Genomic DNA, 25,398 nt, shown 5'->3' on the forward strand with positions numbered 1-25,398 from the left:
GTTATAACACATGGACAGTCAGTACTCCTGTCTGGAACTATAATTCAATGAAGAAAGTACCAATTTAACTCATGCTTACTGGATTAGTCTCTTGCAGTAAATTTCCCACGACAACCAAACTAAAGCCATATTGACTGATTAAGCTTCTGTAACGTTAAAGGTATGCATAGTATATGACTGACAGATTAATTTGTTGAAGTCTAATTGAAACACTATCAACATTGCTATTTTCAACAGCCCAGTCATTACACTTGACCCCCCCCCCCCCCTTCCATGTCCTGTTTACGAGAAGGTTCTCCCCCTTCAGTGGTGCGTGACCAGTGGCTGTCATGCATCTTGAATGATGAGCATCTGGGAGCTGGAGGGGTTGAGTTCAAAAGTGTGTGTGTGGGGGGTGTGGGTCTAATAGGCTGTGGGTGAAAACAGAATCTGTGGTTACTGCTACTGTCATGGCTGGCATTATGAGCTGCGTCCAGTGCTTGTGACAGGATGGTAGGAGGGTCCCGTCTCTTAGTGTCACTCATCCAATTCTAGAACTTGACCTGTCAGGTGACTGAACCAAAAATAGCCCTGCAGAGAGTATATAGAGGTCTATACGCAGGCCCTGGATTTCAGAACAGGACTTGCCCCGCTGTCTGAAACATACAGGACACTCACTGCACCACGAGAGCCGTTGACAAGAGGAAAGGCCTTTTTTGAAGGACATATCTTAATTCAATCATTTCACTGCCTTTTGCTTTATAATTTTACCATTGAAAAAGGCTTGAAGATTTTCAGATTTTTTTTTTCTTTGAGCAAGACTGAACTTTTATAAGGATGAAGTACTACCAGGACCCAGTCTGCCAGTCCATGGGCATCCAGGCTTATGGCCCCAAGGAGTCCAGCAGCTCCTCTTGCGCCCACTCTTCTCCACAGATCAAACCAGTCCGCAGCGTCCACTTCCCCAACGACATTGTGTTCCAGGACTACGTCCGGCAGGGCGAGCTGGACAGGATCGGACTCTTCATCAGAAAGAGGAGGGTCAGCTTGGAAACCATCTACCACTCTGGTGAGTCACCATGAAATCAGAACAACATGAAAACCATTCAAGAGTTTGAAGCATCAGAAGTGTCTTCAGACTCTGGTTAGATTTCAACTGGGCAGTTCCAAAAACTTGATCATTTAGAATCCCTCTGGTATTGATACAATGACTTGTCTCTGTGGCATGTGCAGTAATGGAATAATACCTCAGTATAAACTGATCATTGAGTGTTCCCTTCAATGTCCCTAAAATGAACCTGTACAGATGCTATTTGCCGTCCATTCCCATTGACTGCTCTGCAGGTATGGCAGCGATCCATGAGGCTGTCCTCTCTGGGAACCTGGAGTGTGTGAAGCTGCTGGTGAAGCACGGAGCAGACGTCCACCAGAGAGACGAGGAGGGCTGGACACCTCTCCACATGGCCTGCAGTGACGGATTCCCTGACATTGCCAAGTGAGTCAACGCACCTAGCATACCCACAACATCTACAGTCACTTGCTTTTAGTTTTTTATCCACACACATTAAGATAGGTCAGTGGTCTCTCGCACAAGTGGGACTTGAGCCGATGTACTGTTAACATCAACTTGAAGCCTTGACTGCTCTGACTAACTTGTATTTATGCTGCTGTCCATACCATGTCAATGCAGCATCCCTGAAGTTCAGGAATTCAATGCACTTCAGGATAGGGGAAGATTCAGATTTTGAATGTCACTAGGCTGCAGTTCACACTGCCGGTTTACAATGTCAAGTGCTTGCAAGGAAGACAAACCAAAACACGCTTTGGCTGAATTTTGAGTAGCACTCATATGCCAATAGCAGTAAGCTACACTGAGGATCCTCCATATTCCTCTAACCCTCCTGAAGAATCTCACGGTTCACTATCTCTGCGCGGCACATACCATTTGGATACTTTCTTTGACTGAATGCTTTTTCCCCCTGCTTCTCCCACTAGGTACCTGCTTTCTATTGGCGCAGACCCTCAGGTGGAGAACGAGTGTGGGGAGACACCTGCCGATCTCATCGACCCAGAGTGCACCGGGGTTCGTGAGCTGCAGGGGCTGCTTGGGGTGGAGGACGACGGAGCTCTCATCTAACCTTAAAACGTCACTGAAACTTCAGTCACCTTCCTCGCCCAGGCCTCCCGGTTGACCCTCCACAATGGAATGAAATGGGCAGATCAGCAAAACATCGTCATTCTGTGCCCTCATTGTAGACGTCCTGGAGACATATCTGGTCTGGTGGGAGGAAGGCTGCCAGCCAACAGTAGATGGTTGCCTGAACTGTTGCTGGAAAGGGGCTCCTCCCAGGTAATCTCAGCAGGCATCGCTTTGTAATGCTGTTTGCAGGTGCAGAAGTTAGTTTGAGCTTTTGTACCTTTTTTTTTATAGAGGGTGAACAGTACGGTAATGAGCTTTTCTAATTACTTTATAGTTGAGGTGTGAAAGCTTTTTTGGAAGTTGTGAAACATGGATCTGTGGTTGTCCTCTGACTCGTAGGGCCACTCTGCAGTAAACCAATGTGATAGGTCAACTCTACCTACTGACATTTATAGTTCAAGATTTGTCATTTACACCTGACAGCTTTTCAATTTGAAACAAAGACCCTGCATACTGTATGTACTCTAAAATGTACCACATGAATGTTGTTAGTCTAACGATTTACCTATAGACTTTTTTAAACATTCTATACTTTTGCAAACACCACTGGAATGGCTTGTGTGTTTACAATTGCTTTTACAATCATTTGTAACAAACTGTGTGCAATCAATTGTGGTTACACCGCTTTGTAAATAATTGCCTTTTTATACATTTTTTCATTAAAATTGTTTCATACAAAAGTAACTTAGTGGTGATCTATTTGGTCTTCATCAACTTGACAAAACTGTTTGAGGGGAAATAAAATATATTATTTTTACTTTAATTTCAAACTACAGTAACCAATCTTGGTTCCAATTAACCTTGGTGGACTGAAGCATTTCCAACATTGAAGAAAGGTACAGTTCCCGGTAGGCTTTCCAAGTAAGGTGGCTCTGGCCGGGGATCAACTGAATGCTTGTTAATTGGACCAGCTCTCTGCAGGAAGGTGATTATCCACGCCTCTGTACAGTATTGGCTGAGGTGCTGGTTTCTGATGGATTAAGAGAGACTAGAGTTTGGGAAAGGGTGGCTGAGGAAATCTAAAGCCAAGTCAGGGTTGTGCTTTAGCCACAAGAAAATACCCATCAGTATTTAGAGTGGAAGTTTCCCCGTCTAGCATCAAACATATTAGTGGGCTGTATGAAGCTGATACTGTTGAGTGTCAAGTACTATGTACTTTGGGCGGGGATCCACTTTTGGTTTGTTCTGTGTGGTCCTGACTGTCAAAACATTAGGAACACCTTACTAATATTGAGTTGCACCCTCTTTTGCCCTCAAATGCTTCAATTTGTCAGGCATGGACTCCACAGGGATGCTGGCCTACATTGACTCCGATGATTCCCACAGTTGTCAGGTTGGCTGGATGTCCTATGGGAGGTGGACCATTCTTGATACACACCGGAAACTACTGAGCGTGAAAAACTCAGCAGCACTGCAGTTCTTGACACACTTAGACATCCTTTAACCTGTTCTCCTCCCCTTCATCTACACTGATTGAAGTGGATTTAACTAGTGACATCGGTGAGGGATCATAGCTTTCACCTGGATTCACCTGGTCAGTCTATGTCATGGAAAGAGGTGTTCCTAATGTTTTGTCCACTCTGTAAATCTCAGGGATTATTGATAGCAATTCAATGAATTTGCATTGATGAATCATTGGTTAGCTTGTTAAAGAGTTACTCTCATTCAATGTAAATCCTGAGTTTGAGAAAACCACTATATGAAATGTAAATCGGTAGCAGCTCAAGCTTAAATCCTAATCACATATTTATTCACCCACCCCTCCACAGAAAACTTTGACAGCCTCAGAGAAAAACAAAGTAGCTGGAAATGTACAACAAAAAACAGAAGCATATGTATTCCGAAACACTACAATCCTATGTGACGCATCAGTCTCAGTCTTTGAAAGGCATTCAAGTGACGTTCTCCGGATGAGCTCATTCTTTGAACTTCCACTCCTGGCGACACATGGGGCACTGCTGCTGGACCTGCTGGGAGTTGAGCCATTTGAGGATGCAGTGCATGTGGAAGCAGTGGGAGCACTGGCCCCAGACCAATGGGCAGTCATCTCCAGGAACCTTACCTGGAAAGTAGACATTGTTGCTGAAAGGTCTCCCCTCAATGGAGGATAAGTGTCCACGCTGTCACAATGTTGAACACGTCATGATTATCAAAGGACAATTTATGCATAACCGTTAAGATATGAAGGCATCGATAGACATACAGTGCATTCGGAAAGTATTCAGACCCCTTGACTTTTTCCACATTTTGTTACATTACAGTCTCATTCTAAAATCTACACACAAAACCCCATAGTGACAAAGCAAAAACAGGTTATGCATTTTTGCTCATTTATTTTAAAAAATTCAAAGGGAAATATCACATTGACATAAGTATTCAGACCCTTTACTCAGTACTTTGTTGAAGCACCTTTGGCGGCGATTACAGCCCTGAGTCTTCTTGGGTTTGATGCTACAAGCTTGGCACACCTGTATTTGGGGAGTTTCTCCATTCTTCTCTGCAGATCGTCTCAAGCTCTGTCAGGTTGGATGGGGAGCATTGCTGCACTGCTATTTTCAGGTCTCTCCAGAGATGTTCAAGTCCAGGGTTCTGGCTGGGCCACTCAAGGACACTCAGAGATTTGTCCCACTCCTGTGTTGTCCTGTTGGAAGGTGAACCTTCGCCCCAGTCTGAGGTCCTGAGCGCTCTGGAGAAGGTTTTCATCAAGGATCTCTCTGTACTTTGCTACGTTCATATTTGCCTCGATCCTGACTAGTCTCCCAGTACCTGCCGCTGAAAAACATCCCCACCGCAGGATGCTGCCACCACCATGCTTCACAGTATGGATGGTGCCAGGTTTCCTCCAGACGTGGCGCTTGGCATTCAGGCTAAAGAGCTCAATCTTTGTTTCCTCTGACCAGAGAATCTGGTTTCCCACAGTCAGAGTCCTTTAGGTGCCTTTTGGCAAACTCCAAGCCTGCTGTGCCTTTTACTCAGGAGTGGCTCCAGTCTGGCCACTACCATAAAGGCCTGATTAGTGGAATGCTGCAGAAATGGTTGTCCAGTCTCCACAGAAGAACTCTAGAACTCTGTCAGAGTGACTATCGGGTTCTTGGTCACCTCCCTGACCAAGTCCCCTCTCCCCTGATTGCTCAGTTTGGCCGGGCGGCCAGCTCTAGGAAGAGTCTTGGTGGTTCCAAACTTTTTCCATTCAAGAATGATGGAGTCTACTGTGTTGTTGGGGACGTTCAATGCTGCAGACATTTTTTGGTACCCTTCCCCAGATCTGTGCCTCGACACAATCCTGTCTCGGAGCTATACGGACAATTCCTTCGACCTCATGGCTTGGGTTTTGCTCTGACATACACTGTCAACTGTGGGACCTTATATGGACAGGTGTGTGCCTTTCCAAATCATGTCCAATCAATTGAAATTAGCACAGGTGGACACCTGAGCTAAATTTCGAGTCTCATGGCAAAGGGTCTGAATACTTATGTAAATAAGGCATTTGTTTTTTTATACCTGTTTTCACTTTGTCATTATGGGGTATTGTGTGTAGATTGCTGAGGGTCTTTTTTGACATGTTTTTATCCATTTTAGAATAAGGCTGTAATTGACCAAAATATGGAAAAAGTCAATGGGTCTGGAAACTTCACGAATGTACATGCGCTAAGAAGCATATTGAGTTTGTGCATACATTCATTTCAGGGAGTTGGTCAAATGGTGATGAGACATGTCGAATAACTCAGTTGTTAGTTAGTAAGCAGCTTTTTATATAAACTCACAATCTGGGCAACAGCCATTAAAAGACATTCTGCAGATCCCACAGTTCTCATCATTGGCCATCCACAGCCAGGATGCAACGCCGTTCCACTGCTTGATTTTAACCTTCATCTCCCGTGTACCTGATAGGCACACGTTGTATGAATGTTCAAGGTGGCTAACTACTAACGTTAGCTTAGTAGCTAGCTAGCAATACACAGTAGTTAACGTAATCTTTGCTCGTCTAGAAAGCTGGTTCACCACATGATGTTACTTCGCTGTTGACATTCGTAATAACTAGCTAGTAAGTAACATGGCAAATGTATTGCAATTCTAAAATCCTACCTTGGATTTTAAAATGAAGACATAAAACATTTCCTGAGAGTTCCGACACATTTAACGTCACATCCTCGAATCGGGGAAAATATCGCCACCCATGCCTGTGGAGGATACAAATAGGTATTTCAAAAGAGATACAATATTCGACATGTCTCATCCAGAGAGGTGTTTATTTGTTAATTGAACCTTTATTTAACTAGTCAAGTCAGTTAAGAACAAATTCTTATGTACAATGACAGCCTAACCGGGACGACGCTGGGCTAATTGTGCGCCGCCCTATGGGACTCCCAATCACGGCCGGTTGTGATACAGCCTGGAATCGAACCAGGGTATGTAGTGACGCCTCTACCACTGAGGTGCAGTTCCTTAGACCGCTGCGCCACTCGGGAGCCTGTCTCGTATTTTCCTTTGGTTTATTTGCAACGGTACCTTTGTGATTGCAATGCTGGATAGAGGCACTAGACAGCAGCAGAGAGGACGTTGGTGGTGAAAGAAGCGCAAAATCCAACGGAAATGGTTGTAAGAATAAACTCACGTCACTTACTACAATTATTTTTAAGCCCACTCACGTCATTCAAGCTATTCGCCATTGATCAGCACCGAGGAAAGCGGCTAGATTTTGCTACCAAAAGCGTAATTCTTAAAGTAAATTTTCCATTTATTTGTTGATCTTTAATACGACAAGTGCCACCATGGCTGATAAGATGGATATGTCTTTGGATGACATTATTCAACAAAGTAAGAAAGGCGGAGGTGGCCGCGGAAATCGAGGAGGCCGCAGCCGCGGATCATCGGGTCGAGGTGGGAGTGGAGGCCGACCCGGTGGAGCTGCCTCTGGAGGCCGGACCGGCGGATCCGGGCCCATGAGGAGTCGACAGAACTTCAGTGGAGACAGAAGCGACAGCAGGCCCACGCCATACAGCAGGGTAGGAACACGGAGGATCACAGAAAAAGGAGGAATGGCAGAGGCGACGACGACGAATGTTAAATAGTTTAGCTGATCTTGTTAAATGTGCTGCGACACGTACCAGGTAGTTCACAACGTTGCTGATGGATGTGGATTTATCAACGGGAAGTGCGCTATAGGGCACAACTCAAAGAAGAAACCACTGTTCGGAAACGTGTATTCCTTTAATGGCGTACGTCGTGTTTGTGGGCCCATGGTCTACATTGCATTTCCTCCGCTTCAGGTCAAACCGTTACTAGCCAGCACTATTGAATTTTACTGGTCATGTCCCACGTTTCTGGGAGTGAACGTTAACTAGCTAGCTAACATGTTCACCCTCGTGGGCCGCTTCAAAACGGAGCTGATCCCCATTCATAAACTAGCTAGTTAACACTTGTTTGTGTAGTGTGAATGTGAGCTGTTCCAGATATTCACATTTGGTCTGTAAAACATGAACCTCGTGGGTTTTTTAGTAGTCCACAAATTCTTAATAATTTGTCGACTGGCGCATCGTTGGCCCTAAATTAAGTTCCAGATTAGTCTAATTATCAAAAATTGGACTGTTTTTATGCAACGAAGCTAACAAAATGGCGACACTCAAAATGGATGTTCAGTCAACTGAGTTTTTTAAAATTTTTTCTTTGTTTCATATTTTGATCCAGACTGCAAAGCACCCCAAAGAACTTTATTGAACTTTCCATGGTCGGTTTAAGGGAGCATGTCGAAATGACTTTCACAACTTTTGAATTAAGGATTTTTCTTTGGATGGACTTTTTTCTACACTTGGAGTTGAAGCAGAATCTGGATGCTGTCCTTGCCATCGAGCTCAAGTCAGTTTTTTTCCCTGCACTGCCATTCTAATTACCTACACATTCTTCAAACCACCTGTAGAGCAGGATCCATTTTGAGTTGGAAGTCCTGCCATCTGTCCTACTAGCTTAGTTTTGGTTCTTTCCTATATTAATATAATTGTTTTTATTAAATCATGTGTGCTGTTACACTGACCATGAATCCACCATAGACCAATGTGTCTAATGGTAGTAATGAAGCAAGATTCCCCTGCCTGCCTAAGCAACTGACTCAAATGTGCTCAGTCTGATCAGCAGGAGCAGGGGAACCAGAAGTCAGCAGCTGCATTTTTCTCATTGTACCTTTACAGCCCAGAGAGCTGCCGGACAAATGGCAACACGACATGTTCGAAGGTGGCTTCGGCAGTAATGCTGGCGGTGGTGGGGGAGCAGGAGGTGGCGGTGTGGAGACTGGTGGCAAGCTCCTTGTCTCAAACCTTGACTTCGGTGTCTCTGACGCTGATATCCAGGTAATTTCTACAGTCAATTGCTACAAAGATGTTGGCCTTTTCGCCAAACTGTTTTGACGTTATACATGCATTGTACCGGTCATGTTTCTTAATGCGTTTGTAATGTTTTTTCCAGGAGTTGTTTGCGGAATTCGGTACGTTGAAGAAAGCGGCTGTGCACTATGACCGGTCTGGCCGCAGCCAGGGAACCGCTGACGTCCACTTTGAGAGGAGGGCTGATGCACTCAAAGCCATGAAACAGTACAACAATGTACCACTCGATGGTGAGCTTTAATTTGAATTAGTTGATTGCTATTATTTTGAAGCTTGTTCGTCATGAAATGTAGTAATTAACTTCTGAACAAAGATGCCTAATCTTGTTTTCCTTTTGCTCACAGGCCGCGCCATGAGCATTCAGCACGTCACGTCACAAATTCGAGACGATAACCAGAGACGACCATCACAGAGGTATGTGATTCTATAAGCTTTCTTTATTTTGTCATGTATGATATGTGATATATATTTAAATCTAGTTAATCCCAGTTGTAGCTCATTGATTGTCTTTGAATCTGTTTGCAGTTCAAACGGAGGCAGTGGTGGATTCAACAGAGACAGAATTGGACGCCCCAATTTCTCAGACAGACGGGGAGGTGGAGACAGGCGGGCCGGCAGAGGCTCCAGGGGGAGGGGTAGAGGTGGACGTGGTGGAGGCAAACCGCAGCAGTTGTCTGCTGAAGAGCTGGATGCCCAGTTGGATGCGTACAATGCTAAGGTACATATTTTTTTATTTTATTTAACTAGGCAAGTCAGTTAAGAACAAATTCTTATTTACATTGACAAAGGCAGGAAAGTATAGAAATATAAATTCTTCAATGTAAGTGGCTTGAGCTTTGTAGCTGGAATACGGTCCTAATTTTCACTTGCTTTTTATTGCAGATGGAGACCAGTTAGAATTCCCAGAAGCACTCATTTGAATCCCTCATCTTCATCCTGTCGGATCTGAAGCTTGATATTGTGGACTTGGACCTGAAATGGACCAGATCTTTTACACTTACTGTTATTTTGCATCATTTTAATGTGTGGCTGGATCTTGCTTTACTCCCTTTTTAATATTATGAACACTTTTTGTACCGTTTTGGGACAATTGTAGGTTTGAGGGGGAGGTTGTTTTTTTTGCCCTTTGCCTCCCCTTCTCCTTGTGCATAGTTGTAATAAACCTACAAAACAAAATGTTCCAGTGCCTCTGCCTCTTGTTGAAGGTCTGTACAACACTATGGGCTGGTTTCCCACACATTAAGCTTAGTCATGGGCTAAAACTATTTTGGTGTATATTCTCCAAAGAGCTTATGTTAGTCCTGGACTATGCTTTATCTGTGTCCAGGAAACCGGTCCTAAAAGCCTATGGTCAATATGACGTCTGCATTGGCCATGCATCATTTATGGTGATACAGCCTCTGCAGAAGTTGGGGCATTCATACTACTTGTGCTTTGTGGCGCAGACCTCTTGTGAAGTGTTTTTTTTTTACAGGACCTTCCGCCAATCATGTCAAATAGGAGTTGTATGGAGCCCTCCGCATTTCTACTAAATTTGAGGAGGATGGTGATGTGGTGTGGAGCTCAATTTGGCCTCTGCGTGCCTCTAGAGGCTCCAATAATGTCACACCATCCACATGGTGCCTCAGACCACATTTTCACCTCAAGCATTAATTGGCTTTTAGACCTCAAGGGGTATTGTGTCAAATGTGTGGAAATGATTGAATTTCCAATGGTAGTTCACGACTGCTATATCAAATGCTTGTAAAAAGCTAAAGCCATTTATAACATGCTCAACACTTGTGAGATTGTCAAACACAATGTGTAATAACTTTTCATACTATTGTGGTTACTAAAATGTAAGGTATTATATTAATTTTCAAACTAACATCACTGACTTGTTCGATTGTTATTTGAAATGGTCAAAGAACTAGACGGACCAGTTGATTAGTCTTCTGTTAGCAATGAAGGATGGGGACCTAATAAAATATATATAATTTTAACTATTAAAATGATACACTAGCACTACTTGTTCAAGACTTCAAACTAGCCCCACCTAAAATCAATTCAGTGCGCGCGGCACCAGCAATTGTACGCCACCTGCATTGAGCGTGCGCGCCGCGGCATAGTTCCCGGAAACGAGTTGTATGGGGCGGCGCCGTTCCTTGTTCGCCATACTTGCACAGAGAAGAGCGACAGAAGCACTTATTCTTCAAGCGCCTGGGGAAAAAACAGCAGGGAAACGGTAAAGACATGCTTTCACAACCTATACAATAGTTACCAATCAAGCATATGACGGTTCATTATGTTTTAGACTTACTTTGTATCTGGTGTCATTTCCTCCCAACTTTGCTAGCAATTTGCTGAGTTGTGCTAGCATGTCAACCACGGTAACGTTAGCCTGCCAACGTATCTACATACTTCACACCCTGGCAGCAGCAGTGCCCATTTGTCGCCAGGGAAACGTGAAATAAACGTTGGTCTACTGTTCCACTGCAGCAGAGCAACGTATTATGTAAAAGCATAGTTTAGTTTAATTGGGTGGCAGGTAGCTAGGGAGTCCAACACCCATGTTGCTAATTAGCCAGCTAGCAATCCTCGTGCAGCTTGATGACTTGCGGCAGTGTCTAGCCGGTCAGAGACTAGTTAGCCAGTTAACACATTAGCTCGCTGGCTGTCTTTGACGTTTGGTTACGTTGTCGCCTGAAACAGTGCTAAATTCGACGATTAGGCAACCGTTGTTCTTAGATAGTTTAACACATGTTTAGCTTATTATTTAGCTATTCGTTGGGATTCTCCCAAGTCGGCACCTGTCCCTGTCAGTAACTACAGTAACCGGGCAGTCTTTCTTTGCAGCAAGCTAACGCTAAAGCTCAAGCTATTTAGCCACCTACAGACAACAAAAGAATGGAAATGAGATTTCTTTGTTAGCTGTTTATCTTCCAGGAAGTAACACAGGTGCATAACACGATGTTGATAAGATAACAATTGTATTTACGTACTATATTGATCTGTAGTGCACACTGCATACCCAGTTTCATTGCAGCACAAATTATTATTTTACAGCTGGTGGCTGTGTAGAGTATTGTCAGTGATTGCACAGGGGAATGAGACTGTTCTGCACCTGTGCAGAGTACAATACATTTTGTTCGCAAGTTTGATTTTATTATTAGTCATTATTTCAATTATAATCAATTTGAGAAAGGAAATTCATTAGCGTAGTTAGATTTGAGTTTCTTCTGTCAACCTGAATTTTAAGTACCACATTCTGTCTGCTAGAAAGATTTGACATCTTCATCTTAGACTGGGCGGGGTGTTGTGGACCCTTCAGACTGGAAGCCAGGATAACATTGATTGAGCCCTGTACGGTGGAACATCACGGCTCATTAAATAGAGCATCCATAAAGTTAGCATTTACTTGGAAATTGCTTTAAATTCTCATTATTTGTCAATGAATAAACAATCCCTCGTTACACTACTGTTCAACAGTTTGCGGTCACTTAGAAATGTCCTTGTTTTTTAAATATATATTTTTTTGTCCATTAAAATAGCATCAAATTGATCAGAAATACAATGTAGATATTGTAATGTTGGAAATGACTATTGTAGCTGTAAACGGCAGATTTTTAATGAAATATCTACATAGGCATACAGTCCCATTATCAGCAACCATCACTCCTATGTTCCAATGGCACTCTAATCCAAGGTTATCATTTTAAAAGGCTAATTGATCATTAGAAAACCTTTTTGCAATTATATTAGCACAGCTGAAAACTGTTGTCCCGATTTAAAGAAGCAATAAAACTGGCCTTTAGACTAGCTGAGTATGTGGAGCATCAGCATTTGTGGGTTCGATTACAGGCTCAAAATGGCCAGAAACAAATAACTTTCTTCTGAAACTCGTGGCTATTGCCAAGAAGATGCTGTGTACTACTCTCTTCACAGAACAGCGCAAACTGTATCTAACCAGAATAGAAAGGGGGGTGGGAGGCCCCGGTGCACAACTGAGCAAGAGGACCAGTACATTAATGTCCAGTACATTAATGTCACAAGTCCTCAACTGGCAGCTACATCAAATAGTACCCGCAAAAAACACCAGTCTCAACGTCAACAGTGAAGAGGCGACTCCGGGATGCTGGCCTTCTAGACGGAGTTTCTCTGTCCAGTGTCTGTGTTCTTTTGCCCATCTTAATCTTTTCTTTTTATTGGCAGTAAGTATCTGGTATCTGGTGTGACCACCATTTGCTTCATGCAGTTCGACACATCTCCTTCACTTAGAGTTGATCAGACTGTTGCCTGTGGAATTCAATGGCTGTGTGAAGTTGCTGGTTATTGGCAGGAGCTGGACACGCTGTTGTAAATGCAGATCCAGAGCATCCCAAACATGCTCAATGGGTGACATGTCTGGTAAATATACAGGCATGTCTGGTAAATATGAATGGCACGACAATGGACCTCAGGATCTCGTCACGGTATTTCTGTGCATTCAAATTGCCATTGATAAAATGCAATTATGTTCTTTGTCCGTGGCTTATGCCTGCCCACAATGGGGCACTCTGTTCACAACATTTACATCAGCAAACTGCTCTCCCACACAACGCCATTTGCCTGGTACAGTTGAAACCGGGATTCATCCTTGGAGAGCACACTTCGATGGCCACTGGCACGCTAGAGAAGTTGAGCGTTTTCCCACTGAAGCCAGTCACGACGCCATATTGCAGTCCGGTCAAGACCCTGGTGAGGACGACGAGCACGCAGATGAGCTTCCTTGAGACGGTTTCTGACAGTTAATGCAGACATTCTTCACTTGTGCAAACCCACAGTTTCATTAGCTGTCCGGGTGGCTCGTCTCGGACCATCCCGCAGGCGAAGAAGCCGGATGTGGAGGTCCTGGGCTGGCGTGGTTACACGTGGTCTGCGTTTGTGAAGCCGGTTGGACGTACTGCCAAACAACGTTGGGGGCGGCTTATGATAATTGAATGTCTATTTCTCTTATCTGGCAACCGCTCTGTTGGACATTCCTGCAGTCAGCATGCCAATTGCACGCTCCCTCAACTTGAGACATCTGTGTTGTGACAACACTGCACATTTTAGGTGCCTTTTATTGCCCCTAGCCCAGTGAGAGATGTTTTGTGAGCAGTTGTTTCCAAGGCAAACTAGCCCTTTGTGAAATAGGCTGCAGTTTTCATGTTACAAACTCTGACAGTAATCTAACATCAAATAGATCGTTAATATAGATGCGTGGAAGGGCTTTTTTTTCAAATGCAAAAGTAGAATGCATTCGTCCAATTAGTTGGAGTGTTTGCCGTCAAGGTTCCAAGTTGTCGTCAAGATGAGATGACCCGCCTTTCATATTAGGCCTGAATCATACTTGCAGACTCGGCCGTCGTACCGGCCCTTTAGCCTCTTCTAACAGCTTGTTGTTTGGCTCTTGTATATGGGCGGTGGTAAAGTACTGGCATTAGGTCAATGGTGGAACTACGACGCTGTCACACAGAGGGTGGGCTTTTGTGAAACTCTTGAGGCCAGCTCACATAAACACATTAGAAACAACTCTAAATTCAGCACACGGTTTCCGTTAGGAAAATGTATTTTGATTTACTGGACCCATATGCATCGGGTGCGTAACCTAATTAGGGCGTCCACCCACGGTACTCAGTAAGACATAAATCCCGTTTAGGTTCTGGTAATTCATTTTAACAGAAAATGTAAATGAACCTTTTGACCGATATGGTATTTCCATCAATGAATAGGCTAAAAAGCATTATTTCGCAATGGGATTTTATTTCCTCCTTCCGGACAATTGGCCAGTGCCAATTCTATTCATTGGCTTTTAAAAAAAAAAAACATGTATTTCCCAAAAGCCGGAAAAGCTGACGCAGCAGTACTTATTTATTTCCCATTTTTCTTTTGTTTTATGGTGTATTTTTTGTCCTTATCTTTGTTCCCCTGTAGATTGGCTTTAGTGAGGGAATAGTTTCCTAATACTTGTACTATGCACTGTACACCATACAAAACTCCAAAACGAACTGCATCATTCTTTCTCTCTGCTCCATTTTCCTCCAAATCAAAGTCCCACACCAGGCTGCTAGTCAAGTCTTACACTCTTTGATTAACAAGGATACAGGTGTGCATTTAACTCTTAAGACTAAACGCCAACATTGAAATACTTTCCCTCTCCCAAGCCCCAGCAAAGAATGATAGGTCAACAACATCAAGTGGAAAATAACTTTATTAGCCTAAAACACATGGACGTTGATGGAACTGAAGCTCCATTCCGAGCGCTGGCTTTGCAGTTTTAGTGGCAGACACAGACAGAGGATTCATGATTAGGCTATTGTGGGAGAGAACGCCTTATTGGGAATGTTGGACTCTTCTTGGCATAAACACAGCTCTTCCTGCTTTTGTGAGCCCCTCCAGTTGTCGTGACTCGAGTATTTTGAGGAGAGGCCTCTCATTCCAATTATAACCCCTGGATAGCGATGACGCATCTGGAGTGTGTTTTATTGGCCATCTTGTTTGTTGTGAATGCCATTAGGCTTGCTGTCAAACGGTTTTTAGTTAGCATCAAATGAAGTCGGCATGAGTTCAAAGGACAGAGGTGGACAGGTTGAGTTTTGAGAAGCAATTTCAAGAACCGTTTCATTCAGATTTTACTCGAGGAAAGCCCCACAAATTAAGCCTGGAAGTTGTCCCAGATCCAAACATAAGTTTTGTCATTACAACCACCTTAGGAGTTGGCCATTACAGATCTGTGTCAAACAGGCAAAAACAACATCTAAGGACCATGTTCATTGATTGCATTGATCTAAAGAATGTAGCCTACATGTGGTCTATTTTAGGAGCATGTGAATTCTGTATGTCAACATCGTTTTGACCACATCTGTCAGCGTAGTTGAACTCACTTGATACAGTGACGTCTTGCTTTCATTCTTTAACATATGACAGTCGGTGTAAGTAGATTGGTGTGAGCTTGTTTTGATAAGTCAGGCTAAGAAGCCCCTGGAGAGTAGAGGTCGACAGATTCATCGGAATGGCCGATTAATTAGGGTACGAGTTCAAGTTTTCATAACAATCGAAAATCTGTATTTTTGGGCGCCGATTTGACGGTTTTTATTTATTTATTATACCTTTTATTTAACTAGGCAAGTCAGTTAAGAACACATTCTTATTTTCAATGAGGGCCTAGGAACGGTGGGTTAACTGCCTCGTTCAGGGGCAGAACGACAGATTTTCACCTTGTCAGCTCGGGGGATCCAATCTTGCAACCTTACAGTTAACTAGTCCAACGCTATAACGACCTGCCTCTCTCTCGTTGCACCCCACACGGAGACTGCCTGTTACGCGAATGCAGAAAGCCAAGGTAAGTTGCTAGCTAGCATTAAACGTATCTTATAAAAAACAATTAATCATAATCACTAGTTAACTACACATGGTTGATGATATTACTAGATATTATCTAGCGTGTCCTGCGTTGCATATTATCTGACTGAGCAAGCATACAAGTATCTAAGTATCTGACTGAGCGATGGTAGGAAGAAGCAGGCGCATAAACATTAATTCAAACAGCACTTTCGTGCGTTTTGCCAGCAGCTCTTCGTTGTGTGTCAAGCATTGCGCTGTTTATGACTTCAAGCCTACCAACTCCCGAGATGAGGCTGGTGTAACCAAAGTGAAATGGCTAGCTAGTTAGCGCGCGCTAATAGAGTTTCAAACATCACTCGCTCTGAGCCTTCTAGTAGTTGTTCCCCTTGCTCTGCATGGGTAACGCTGCTTCGATGGTGGCTGTTGTCGTTGTGTTGCTGGTTCGAGCCCAGGGAGGAGAGGGACGGAAGCTATACTGTTACACTGGCAATACTAAAGTGCCTATAAGAACATCCAATAGTCAAAGGTTAGTGAAATACAAATGGTATAGAGGGAAATAGTCCTATAATAACTACCACCTAAAACTTCTTACCTGGGAATATTGAAGACTTTATGTTAAAAGGAACCACCAGCTTTCATATGTTCTCATGTTCTGGGCAAGGAACTGAAACGTTAGCTTTCTTACATAGCACATATTGCACTTTTACTTTCTTCTCCAACACTTGTTTTTGCATTATTTAAACCAAATTGAACATGTTTCATTATTTACGTGAGGCTAAATTGATTTTATTGATCTATTATATTAGGTTAAAAATAATTCAATATTGTTGTAATTGTCATTATTAGAAATTTAAAAAAAAAAAATTGTCCGATCAATCGGTATCGGCTGTTTTGGTCCTCCAATAATCGGTATCGGCGTTGAAAAATCATAATCGGTCGACCTCTACTGGAGACCAATGGTTCTGAGAAACTGACTGTGTTTGATTGGTCTGTATTTAGAACAACCCCTCTGGTGGTTCCCTCAATGCTAAGGAACACAGCCCCTGCTCCTCTGACCTCAATTGTTTTTTTAGTTCTGCACCTTTTTTGGTTCTTCCGATCAGGGAACCTTTCTGCATTTTAGTTCATTGTTTGTTGCCTTGTGTGATGTCATAGCAGCATTTCATAGTAATTGATGAGATGCTGTCATCCTTTTATTTGAGTAGAATATACTACATCTGAGAAGAAACCACATGCGAGGAGTAGCGATTTAACGGAACTATTTATTTGCCAACAATATTGGTTGTACCATTCCTCCTCTCTCTCCCTCTCTTCTTCCTCTTCCCCTCTCTCTCTCACCACAGACATGGCTGAGGACGATTTGACTCCGGAGCAGCTCGCAGCCATCGCTGCGGAAAATGATGTGGGCGAGACGGTCAACTACAAGCCCCCGGCCCAGAAGACCCTGCAGGAGATCCAGGAGCTGGACCAGGATGACGAGAGCCTCCGGAAGTACAAGGAGGTTCTGCTAGGAGCCGGCGCTGCTGCTGTCGCTGGTGAGTGTGTGTGTGTGTCATTTCTCTCTCAATACTTGTGTTTGTATGCGTGTCTGCCTGGCGCCTACATAGTATCTTTACGGGTCAATAAGACACTGCTTAGATCTGGGAAAAGGCTATAGCTAATGCCCAGAGACTGTTTATCTCAGAATAAACTAATGCTTCTTTAATGTTGGGGCCCTTCCAAATAATGGATAGCTGTCATGATTTCAGCTCTCATCTGGGTGAGACCGTTGGACAGCTGGTTATTACTGATAGTATACATGCAGTCCTCGTTCCTCAATGTTGCCTCTAAGAAAAGGGCCTCTAAGAAGTCTTGGTCTGTACAATCGATTAAAAGTTGTAATGTTTAAATGGAAGCCTAGGTAAGGGTCAGAAGTTCACATATATCAAAAATTGGATGTATTCAGTTCAGTTGTCATTCATTTAAGTCTTTGTGCTAAATGTCAGATTATAAAATATGTTTGTGATGTATTTTCACACTGAATGACCTATTAAGTTTAAAGGTCTGAAACCAACCATTTACAAACATTACATATCATACAAACCTTAAGTAAGTAGGGTGTGAGGTTGCTATGGGTCAGTTACGTGATCCTTATGGATGTTCTTTGTCTGGTCTTGTTACAGATCCCAGCGTTCCCAACGTCCAGGTGACACGGTTGACACTGATGTGTGAGACTGCCCCGAACCCACTGACCCTGGACCTTCAAGGTGAGCTATAATGCTGTAGTACTTTGTTTACTGTAATCCCCAGAAATTGACATCTTATCGTACGAGCGTCTCAAAACATGGGGGAAATGGTTCCGAGTGTGTAACTAACTGGCGCTGACAAACTGATCTGTTAGCCCATGTTCTAAGAAAATACCTGCTACTGTCACCTGACTCTCTTGAGGTGAGCAGGAGACCTTGTGCTGCTGAACAGAATGACCTGAGTCATCCTGAATGACGCAGGCCAGTGCCAGTAAAAAAAATGTGTGCATCATACTCATATGTACTTGTAGTGATGATTGGTCGGTCATAAACTAACACAGAAAAAGGGTTCCTGAGGAACAGTATAACACAGACACTCGTGTCAGCGGTAACATGCACTAAACGGGGAATGAATAGGAATAAATTGGGTGTCTTTTGAACATTTCAAAGCCTTACCTCATGGTCTTTCCATGTACAGCACGTATGGCAAATTCTGGGGTAAAAACTGGTTTGACGCATTCCTCGTGGGGGGAATAAAGAGGAGAATACTGTATTGCTTCTGTTTCCCCAGTCCAGTTTCTTACACTGCTAGATGTTAGGCGAGAGTGCTGCAGCACAGCTAGAAGGCAGTATTAAAACCCCTGATTAAGTGTGCTAATGAGGCAGTGCCACCGCTGGGCTGAGATAATGACCCTCGCTGAGTTGTCAGAGCTGCCTAGGACTCTACATGACTGTTAAAGACATCCTGCTTTCACACTCCACACTGGGGCCTTGTGGATGGCAGTCCCCTGCTGCATGCCCTAGTTAGTTAGTGTGTGTGTGTTGGAGAAACCTTACTGTTTTTTTCCCCTCGTTGTCTTTCTAACAGGAGATCTGGAGGCCTTTAAGAAGCAGTCCTTTATCCTGAAGGAGGGAGTGGAGTACAGAATAAAGATCAGCTTCAAAGTGAGAGCACAGCCAAAATAAAGGAAGCACCAACATAAAGTGCCTTAATAGGGCGTTGGGCCGCCACGAGGCAGAACAGCTTCAATGCACCTTTGCATAGATTCTACAAATGTCTGGAACTCTGTTGGAGGGATGTGACACCAATCTTCCATGAGAAATTCCATAATTTTATGTTTTGTTGATGGTGAAGGAAAATGCTGTCTCAAGCGCCGCGCCTGAATCTCCCATAAGTGTTCAATTGGTTTGAGATCTGGTGACTGAGAGAGCCATGGCAAATAGTTTACATTGTTTTCATGCTCATCAAACCATTCAGTGACCACTCGTGGCCTGTGGATGGGGGGCATTGTCATCCTATAGGGGCATAGCCAAGGTAGCCAAAATAATCGCCGCCCAGCATTTTTATGCAAGACTCGAAGCATGATGGGATGTTCATTTCTTATTGAAACCAGGAGCCACACCTGTGTGTAAGCACCTGCTTTCAATATACTTTGTATCCCTCATTTACTGAAGTGTTTCCATTATTTTGGCAGTTACCTGTACAATATGTAAGATATTGCACAAAACAATTAAATTGAACTACATTGATTCTCTCAAAAGAGAATCGATGTAGTTAAATTTATTTGAATGAAAGCTGTTTGTATGAAGACCCCATCAGTTAATAAATGCAGAAGACACATTTCAGTTGAATGCATTGTTGTTCAACTGGCCCAGTATCCTCCTTTCACTTTCCCCATAAAAAGGCGGTGGCTATACTTTTCTCCCCCACTAGAAATCAAACACTCAGATTGTGCTGTTAATGAACTTGGCTTACCTGTAGGTATTGTATTTTTCAGATTTCATGGTTCAATAGGTCTTTAAATGGCCTATTTCTGTCAGATGCGCTTGCGATAAGCTAGATTGATTTTCCATGCCACTAACAATGTCTCGTTCTCTGCAGGTGAACAAGGAGATTGTTTCGGGACTCAAGTATGTCCAGCAGACCCACAGGAAAGGAGTGAGAAGTGAGTGCTTGCTGCTTCCTATCCCTCTTGTTTGTTCCCTCCTGACCTCCATCTCAACCTCACAGGCCTTCCTCCCATACTAAATGTGGGAAATTAGACTCAAGCGAATGTTGACATCAACGTTGAAGTTTCCCACCGCCATCAGTTTCTGCAGATTTCTCTTGTTATGCGAATGTACTAGGTGATACATTGTCATGGTTTCCAAATGTTGGTCCTAACAGAATTGAAGAGATAAGTGGCATAATGCCACATCAACACCTTTTCTTTAGACAATAAGGGAATCAGTTTAAATGAATTAGTTCAATGAAGAGCTGTAAACACTTATGGCCTGTAGAGACTACCATTGTTTAATGACGTTGACAGACGGCCCCGGCCCACACACTGCCTTCCCTTTTAAATCTGCCAAGAGAAACCGGCAGAAGGGCCAGCGACTGAAATTGAGATATTGTTTCAAACCGGATGCACAAGTCAAGGCTGAAAAACAGACTCAACACTGTCAATAGGGATATTATTGAGAGATTGTTTAGATTTTTCCTGAGCAGAAAAGGGCAGGTTTGTTTGAAACTGGATGCAAGTTTAGGCACAAAACAGCCTGTTGTGTCAATTGCTTTATTAGTGAGTCGTATTTGTGAGGCTTATTGAGAAATCGACAGATTAAAAATAAAGTAGAGCAGGCCTCTTGAGTGGCGAAGCGGTCTACGGCACTGCTATGCAGTGCTTGAGGCGTCACTACAGACCCGGGGTCAATCCAAGGCTATGTCACAGCCGGCCGTGACCAGGAGACCCATGAGGCGGCGCGAAATTGGCCCGGTGTTAGGGAAGGGTTTGGCCGACTGGGATTCCATTATCCCATTGCGCTCTAGCGACTCCTTCTGGTGGGCCGGGCACCTGCAAGCTGACTTTTAGTCCCCAGCTGGACAGTGTGTCCTCCGACACATTGGTGCGGCTGGCTTCCGGGTTAAGCGAGCTGTGTCAAGAAGCAGTGCGGCTTGGCAGGGTCGTGTTTCGAAGGATGCATGGCTCTCGACCTTCACCTCTCCCGAGTCTGTAGGGGAGTTGCAGCGATGGGGCAAGACTGTAACTACCAATTGGTTTTCACGAAAAGGGGGTAAAAGTACAAAAAAATCTATAAGTTGTCGCAAAACAGTCATTAGTCATCTTTTTCATTAGTCTTGTTTATTGCTAACTTTCTTCCCAGAGAGCTAGTATAGTAGTTACTAGTTACTCCTTGTTTCATTCAGTTTTCTGTTTAGTGCCTAATGAACACCACCCTGTATTTTTTTGTCCTCCCTGGTGATTCAAACAGCCCTTCTTTTCTCTCTTGTCTCTGTAGTTGACAAGTCAGACTACATGGTGGGGAGCTATGGGCCGAGGCCAAATGAGTACGACTTCCTGACCCCGCTGGAGGAGGCTCCTAAAGGCATGCTGGCCCGCGGCACCTACAACATCAAGTCCAAGTTCACCGACGACGATAAGCACGACCACCTTTCCTGGGAGTGGAACCTCAACATCAAGAAAGACTGGAAAGACTAAGAAAGAGGCCTTCAAAACCAAACCCCACAACCATGTCCCCATTTCTCCATGAGTTTATTTTCTTCTACTTCATCCCATCCTCATGTCTTCAATCTTCATTCCGACCCTTCCATCCCTCTCTCGTCTCTCCCACGTTTCTCCTCATTTATCCGTCTGCATTAGTAGCAGCAGCAGAAGCCAACGGCCCCCTCTGTCCGTCCATCCCCCCTCTGCTTTCATTGGTTGCACAAAGTCCACCATAATTGATTCTCTGTCCTCAACCTGCCAGTGCAGTCAATAATGGGATTTTGCCGTGTTTTGTATATACATATATATCCACACTATGAGTTTGGAATAATATTGTTAAAATTATGATAATGCCCTTTCAGTGTTGGAGCTGTTTGAAAAGACTGCCTTGGTGGGATGGGGTTTTGGCCCCCTGGTGACTTCACCAGTCAGTAAATTTGTTAATAGACCAATAAAGAATAGTTCCAAACCTCTCTGCCAATAACAGCTAGTTTTCCCTTCCCCACTGAGGCCACTCCCAGACAGTCCTAGCCAAATTCTTGCTTGAGAAATTGCTCTTTGCTAAGAAGCTATTTTTGTTTTTTTGGCCATAGTTTTCAATTAAAATCCCAGTAAGGTACTTAATTGTTACCCAGAAATGAATAGATATATAAAAACGGCTGCATTGGACCTTTTTAAGTCTCTCATAGCTGTACTGTGCAGGATCTGTCCTCCAACCCCCCACCCCTCATGGTTTGTCCTGCTTGAAGAGATTAAACCCCACTTTGCTCCCTAAATGGTCTTCCTGTCAGTAAGAAGTACACGTGGAAAAGCAAGTGTACAATCAACTTTTCATTTTGCCTTTTTTTTAATATATATATGAATACTAGTATACTGTGGCTTTATTCATGTCACTGTTGATATTAATCAGCTTTTATGGTCATTCCTTCCACGCCATCTTGTTCTGCCCCCTTTTAGCATTCCTTTGCTTGCCTCCTTGCTAGTTGTTGTTTTTATATATTTTACCAAGACCTGCCTTGTTAAAGATATTCTCCTGAACTTTTGTATTATTTTTTGCCAGTGGTTCTGAAAGTAGCACCCATGAGCCAAAAGTAGTCCACCAAAATTGGATGTGTCACAAATGTGCAGATATGTGCACCACGTCATTGCTCTCTCTCTCGCTCTATTGTGTGTGCGTCTTGCTAGCCGTCACTGGTGAGGGGCTGAAGCTCATTGGCTGAAACTTGAATTACTAAGGGGCTTGCCCAAGTGGGGGTGAATATAGGGAAAAAAGTTCTGGAGCATGTCTTTTAAACATACAGTGAATTAATAATGAGCTGCTTTACTTCAGCTCCTCCCACCCCCCTTAAATGTATTAACCCTTTCCTCTTACATGGGGATTGGGGCCACGGTCACCTAATGTAGCAGGTGTAAAAAAAAACATCTGAAACTAGATCTCCTACATAAGAGGTATTCAACTCTTACCCTACGAGGTCCGCAGCCTGCTGGTTTTCTGTTGTATGTGGAGGAGGCGTGTCGCCTTGTTAATGTCCAAAAGCGGAAGTCCATTTACCCTGAAAACAGGAACTTCCAGTTGTTGGGGACTCGGCAGAGGCTAGGGCCAAGGAAGTGAAAGATATCATAACATTGGATGAAAAAAAAGGGCGTAAGTCCCAGTGCTGCCTTATACCGAAATATCAAAATAATCAGTTTAACTCACCAATAATCAGTTTACTACTCTTGCGCAGTTATCATGGTGGTGCACTAACAGATGGTGCATGACTTGGGCTGTATGTTGTATATTTCATGTGGTGCTTGCCATCAGGTAGACTCACTCAAGGGCATATTGTACTATCAACTGTTCACCATCTTAATCTCTTTGCTAGTTGTTATTCTCCCTGTAAAGTTTACACACATGCTGCTCCTGGCCTGTTTTGTCTAAACTCAACCTCCGCTAAACACAAGTAAACATGGTAGTTAGAATGAGAAAAGAATACACCACCTAGAATTTACCTATGTGTTTTTTTCCTTGCCCACCCCAGCAGGCCACGTCATCATTATTAACACACTTGTGTTCCTTAGCCATGAGGCCTTATCGTCGACTTTGGTCGCATGAAAAAGAAAGACCACGATTTTGTATTTTGTTTTGCCTTAATGTACATCAATCCCAAATCCAATTTCCCCCCTCACTCACATTTTGTTACGACCCTTAGAGCCTGCTGTCGGAGGTCAAATGAGATGACAAGTACCAGAGAAAGCACAGGAGTAGAGAATGACTCACCGTCTGCTGCTGGAGACATTGACGGTGTTTCATCTCTCATTAGGAACAGGAGCTGGTAGGGTTAAGATATACACCTCCACAGTCAGGCCCCAGCCTTTGCCCAATGACATATTGATGGGAAAATTGTAGCATTTGCACAGAGTAGGATGTGCTAGCAGAAAATGCGTGATACTGTTTGAGTATGTTAAGAGGGAGGGATTTTGGATCAGAAAGTGGAATTGACATGTACTGTACCCTAAGCATATGGATGTAAAAGTGTTTCAGATATTGTGAATGATCTTATGCTTTCCCATACATTCCTTCACACATTGTACAGTTTCAATGAAGATGCTGGCATGCTGGTGGGGTTGTATAAATATTTGATCATTTGTGATTGCTCTTCTTGGACAATAAAGATGTTGCTCAACTTGGCCTGTTGTGTACAGAGTGTCTATGGTTTTCAAAGTAGCAAAGTTGATTTGTGGGTAAAATAAGTGAAACCATTATTTCCAGTATTGATCTATTCAGCAATCACATTTGACAACTTCTCAAAATATTTGTACTAGTCACATGATCTTTTTAAGCTAGTTGCCAATCTTCAAAAACAGGCTTATATTTTTTAGAGAACGCTACCTGAGGTATAACAAAGCACAACCATGTTTTTCCATGTCTCTTAAGTTATCCCATATATGGATGGTTGTATACAATAATCCTATTGCAAAAGTGGTTCAATTGAAAGATATGGTGACACACACCCTTAACTCAAACAGTGCAGAATAATGCCTGGCTGGAGGGGGAGTGAGCCACCTAAGCTCATGTAACCCAAAATTGCAAGCTCTGATATTGCTATAATTTGGTATACACTTAATCAATGGTCTGCTCTTCATAGACACATCAAGAGCATTAGGATATCTTAAAGCATGTAGGAAATAGACCTGTAAGCACACAGATACAATAGGGCGACATGTCAATCATGAATATTTATGATTAAACTTCACTTTTCTGGTAGCTGTTCAAACAACTTTCCACGTCAAATTGGCTGTCATTCAGTTCTGTATGGTACAGTCTGACAAAAATGTATAGTGGCTAGACACTGAAAACAGAATTTATTTCCAGTCAAAGATCCCTCTGTGAATTTCACATGTTTAGCCACTACTCTTGCAATAACATTAGGGGGGTCCCCCTAGATATGACAGCAAACCTTCTTGCCACAGCTCACATTGATGTGCCATCCTGGATGAGCTGCACTACCTGAGCCACTTGTGTGGGTTGTAGACTCCGTCTCATGCTACCACTAGAGTGAAAGCACCGCCAGCATTCAAAAGTGACCAAAACATCAGCCAGGAAGCATAGGAACTGAGAAGTGGTCTGTGGTCACCACCAGCAGATCCACTCCTTTATTGGGGGTGTCTTGCTAATTGCCTATAATTTCCACCTGTTGTCTATTCCATTTGCACAACAGCATGTGAAATTTGTCAATCAGTGTTGCTTCCTAAGTGGACAGTCTGATTTCACAGAAGTGTGATTGACTTGGAGTTACATTGTGTTC

General features: G+C 43.4%; 4 protein-coding genes across 5 annotated transcripts; 3 read left to right on the forward strand and 1 right to left on the reverse strand.

Annotated features, from left to right (window-relative positions):
* Positions 1 to 282: 282 nt before the first annotated feature.
* Positions 283 to 2,863, forward strand: LOC109889401 (protein phosphatase 1 regulatory subunit 27-like). The gene is made up of 3 exons (XM_020480816.2): positions 283 to 1,048; positions 1,324 to 1,474; positions 1,975 to 2,863. The coding sequence occupies exons 1-3, from the start codon at positions 817 to 819 to the stop codon at positions 2,114 to 2,116; spliced, it is 525 nt and encodes a 174-aa protein (XP_020336405.1). The 5' UTR covers positions 283 to 816; the 3' UTR covers positions 2,117 to 2,863.
* Positions 2,864 to 3,907: 1,044 nt separating this feature from the next.
* On the reverse strand, positions 3,908 to 7,505 carry LOC109889380 (anaphase-promoting complex subunit 11). Of its 2 annotated transcripts, none has more exons than XM_020480794.2 (4): positions 7,288 to 7,505; positions 6,266 to 6,360; positions 5,944 to 6,063; positions 3,908 to 4,241 (listed from the first exon to the last, which is right to left on the reverse strand). In XM_020480794.2, the coding sequence occupies exons 3-4, from the start codon at positions 6,050 to 6,052 to the stop codon at positions 4,096 to 4,098; spliced, it is 255 nt and encodes an 84-aa protein (XP_020336383.1). In that variant the 5' UTR covers positions 6,053 to 6,063; positions 6,266 to 6,360; positions 7,288 to 7,505; the 3' UTR covers positions 3,908 to 4,095. The 2 variants fall into 2 exon arrangements, with proteins under 2 accessions (XP_020336383.1, XP_020336374.1); XM_020480785.2 differs by lacking the exon at positions 7,288 to 7,505 and adding an exon at positions 6,689 to 6,798.
* LOC109889366 (THO complex subunit 4) lies at positions 6,370 to 9,736 on the forward strand. The gene is made up of 6 exons (XM_020480761.2): positions 6,370 to 7,185; positions 8,365 to 8,523; positions 8,639 to 8,786; positions 8,901 to 8,970; positions 9,082 to 9,274; positions 9,439 to 9,736. The coding sequence occupies exons 1-6, from the start codon at positions 6,952 to 6,954 to the stop codon at positions 9,451 to 9,453; spliced, it is 819 nt and encodes a 272-aa protein (XP_020336350.1). The 5' UTR covers positions 6,370 to 6,951; the 3' UTR covers positions 9,454 to 9,736.
* A 913-nt stretch (positions 9,737 to 10,649) lies between these two features.
* On the forward strand, positions 10,650 to 24,281 carry LOC109889372 (rho GDP-dissociation inhibitor 1). The gene is made up of 6 exons (XM_020480774.2): positions 10,650 to 10,780; positions 17,244 to 17,435; positions 18,063 to 18,146; positions 18,994 to 19,070; positions 20,008 to 20,071; positions 21,405 to 24,281. Exons 2-6 carry the CDS (start codon positions 17,246 to 17,248, stop codon positions 21,602 to 21,604), a joined length of 615 nt encoding a protein of 204 aa, XP_020336363.1. The 5' UTR covers positions 10,650 to 10,780; positions 17,244 to 17,245; the 3' UTR covers positions 21,605 to 24,281.
* The last annotated feature ends 1,117 nt before the right edge of the window (positions 24,282 to 25,398 follow it).

Source organism: Oncorhynchus kisutch, linkage group LG1 (genome assembly GCF_002021735.2).
Source record: "Oncorhynchus kisutch isolate 150728-3 linkage group LG1, Okis_V2, whole genome shotgun sequence".
Lineage (NCBI taxonomy): Eukaryota > Metazoa > Chordata > Actinopteri > Salmoniformes > Salmonidae > Oncorhynchus > Oncorhynchus kisutch.

Coding starts and splice junctions, on each gene's coding strand:
- LOC109889366 (XM_020480761.2), top strand. CDS start 6,952: ATGGCTGATAAGATGGATATGTCTTTGGATGACATTATTCAACAAAGT. Junction 7,186..8,364: donor GGCCCACGCCATACAGCAGG/GTAGGAACACGG, acceptor GTACCTTTACAG/CCCAGAGAGCTGCCGGACAA. Junction 8,971..9,081: donor CAGAGACGACCATCACAGAG/GTATGTGATTCT, acceptor ATCTGTTTGCAG/TTCAAACGGAGGCAGTGGTG.
- LOC109889372 (XM_020480774.2), top strand. CDS start 17,246: ATGGCTGAGGACGATTTGACTCCGGAGCAGCTCGCAGCCATCGCTGCG. Junction 17,436..18,062: donor CGGCGCTGCTGCTGTCGCTG/GTGAGTGTGTGT, acceptor GTCTTGTTACAG/ATCCCAGCGTTCCCAACGTC. Junction 18,147..18,993: donor ACTGACCCTGGACCTTCAAG/GTGAGCTATAAT, acceptor TCTTTCTAACAG/GAGATCTGGAGGCCTTTAAG.
- LOC109889380 (XM_020480794.2), bottom strand. CDS start 6,052: ATGAAGGTTAAAATCAAGCAGTGGAACGGCGTTGCATCCTGGCTGTGG. Junction 4,242..5,943: donor TAATGGCTGTTGCCCAGATT/GTGAGTTTATAT, acceptor TCTACTTTCCAG/GTAAGGTTCCTGGAGATGAC.
- LOC109889401 (XM_020480816.2), top strand. CDS start 817: ATGAAGTACTACCAGGACCCAGTCTGCCAGTCCATGGGCATCCAGGCT. Junction 1,049..1,323: donor GGAAACCATCTACCACTCTG/GTGAGTCACCAT, acceptor ACTGCTCTGCAG/GTATGGCAGCGATCCATGAG. Junction 1,475..1,974: donor GGATTCCCTGACATTGCCAA/GTGAGTCAACGC, acceptor TTCTCCCACTAG/GTACCTGCTTTCTATTGGCG.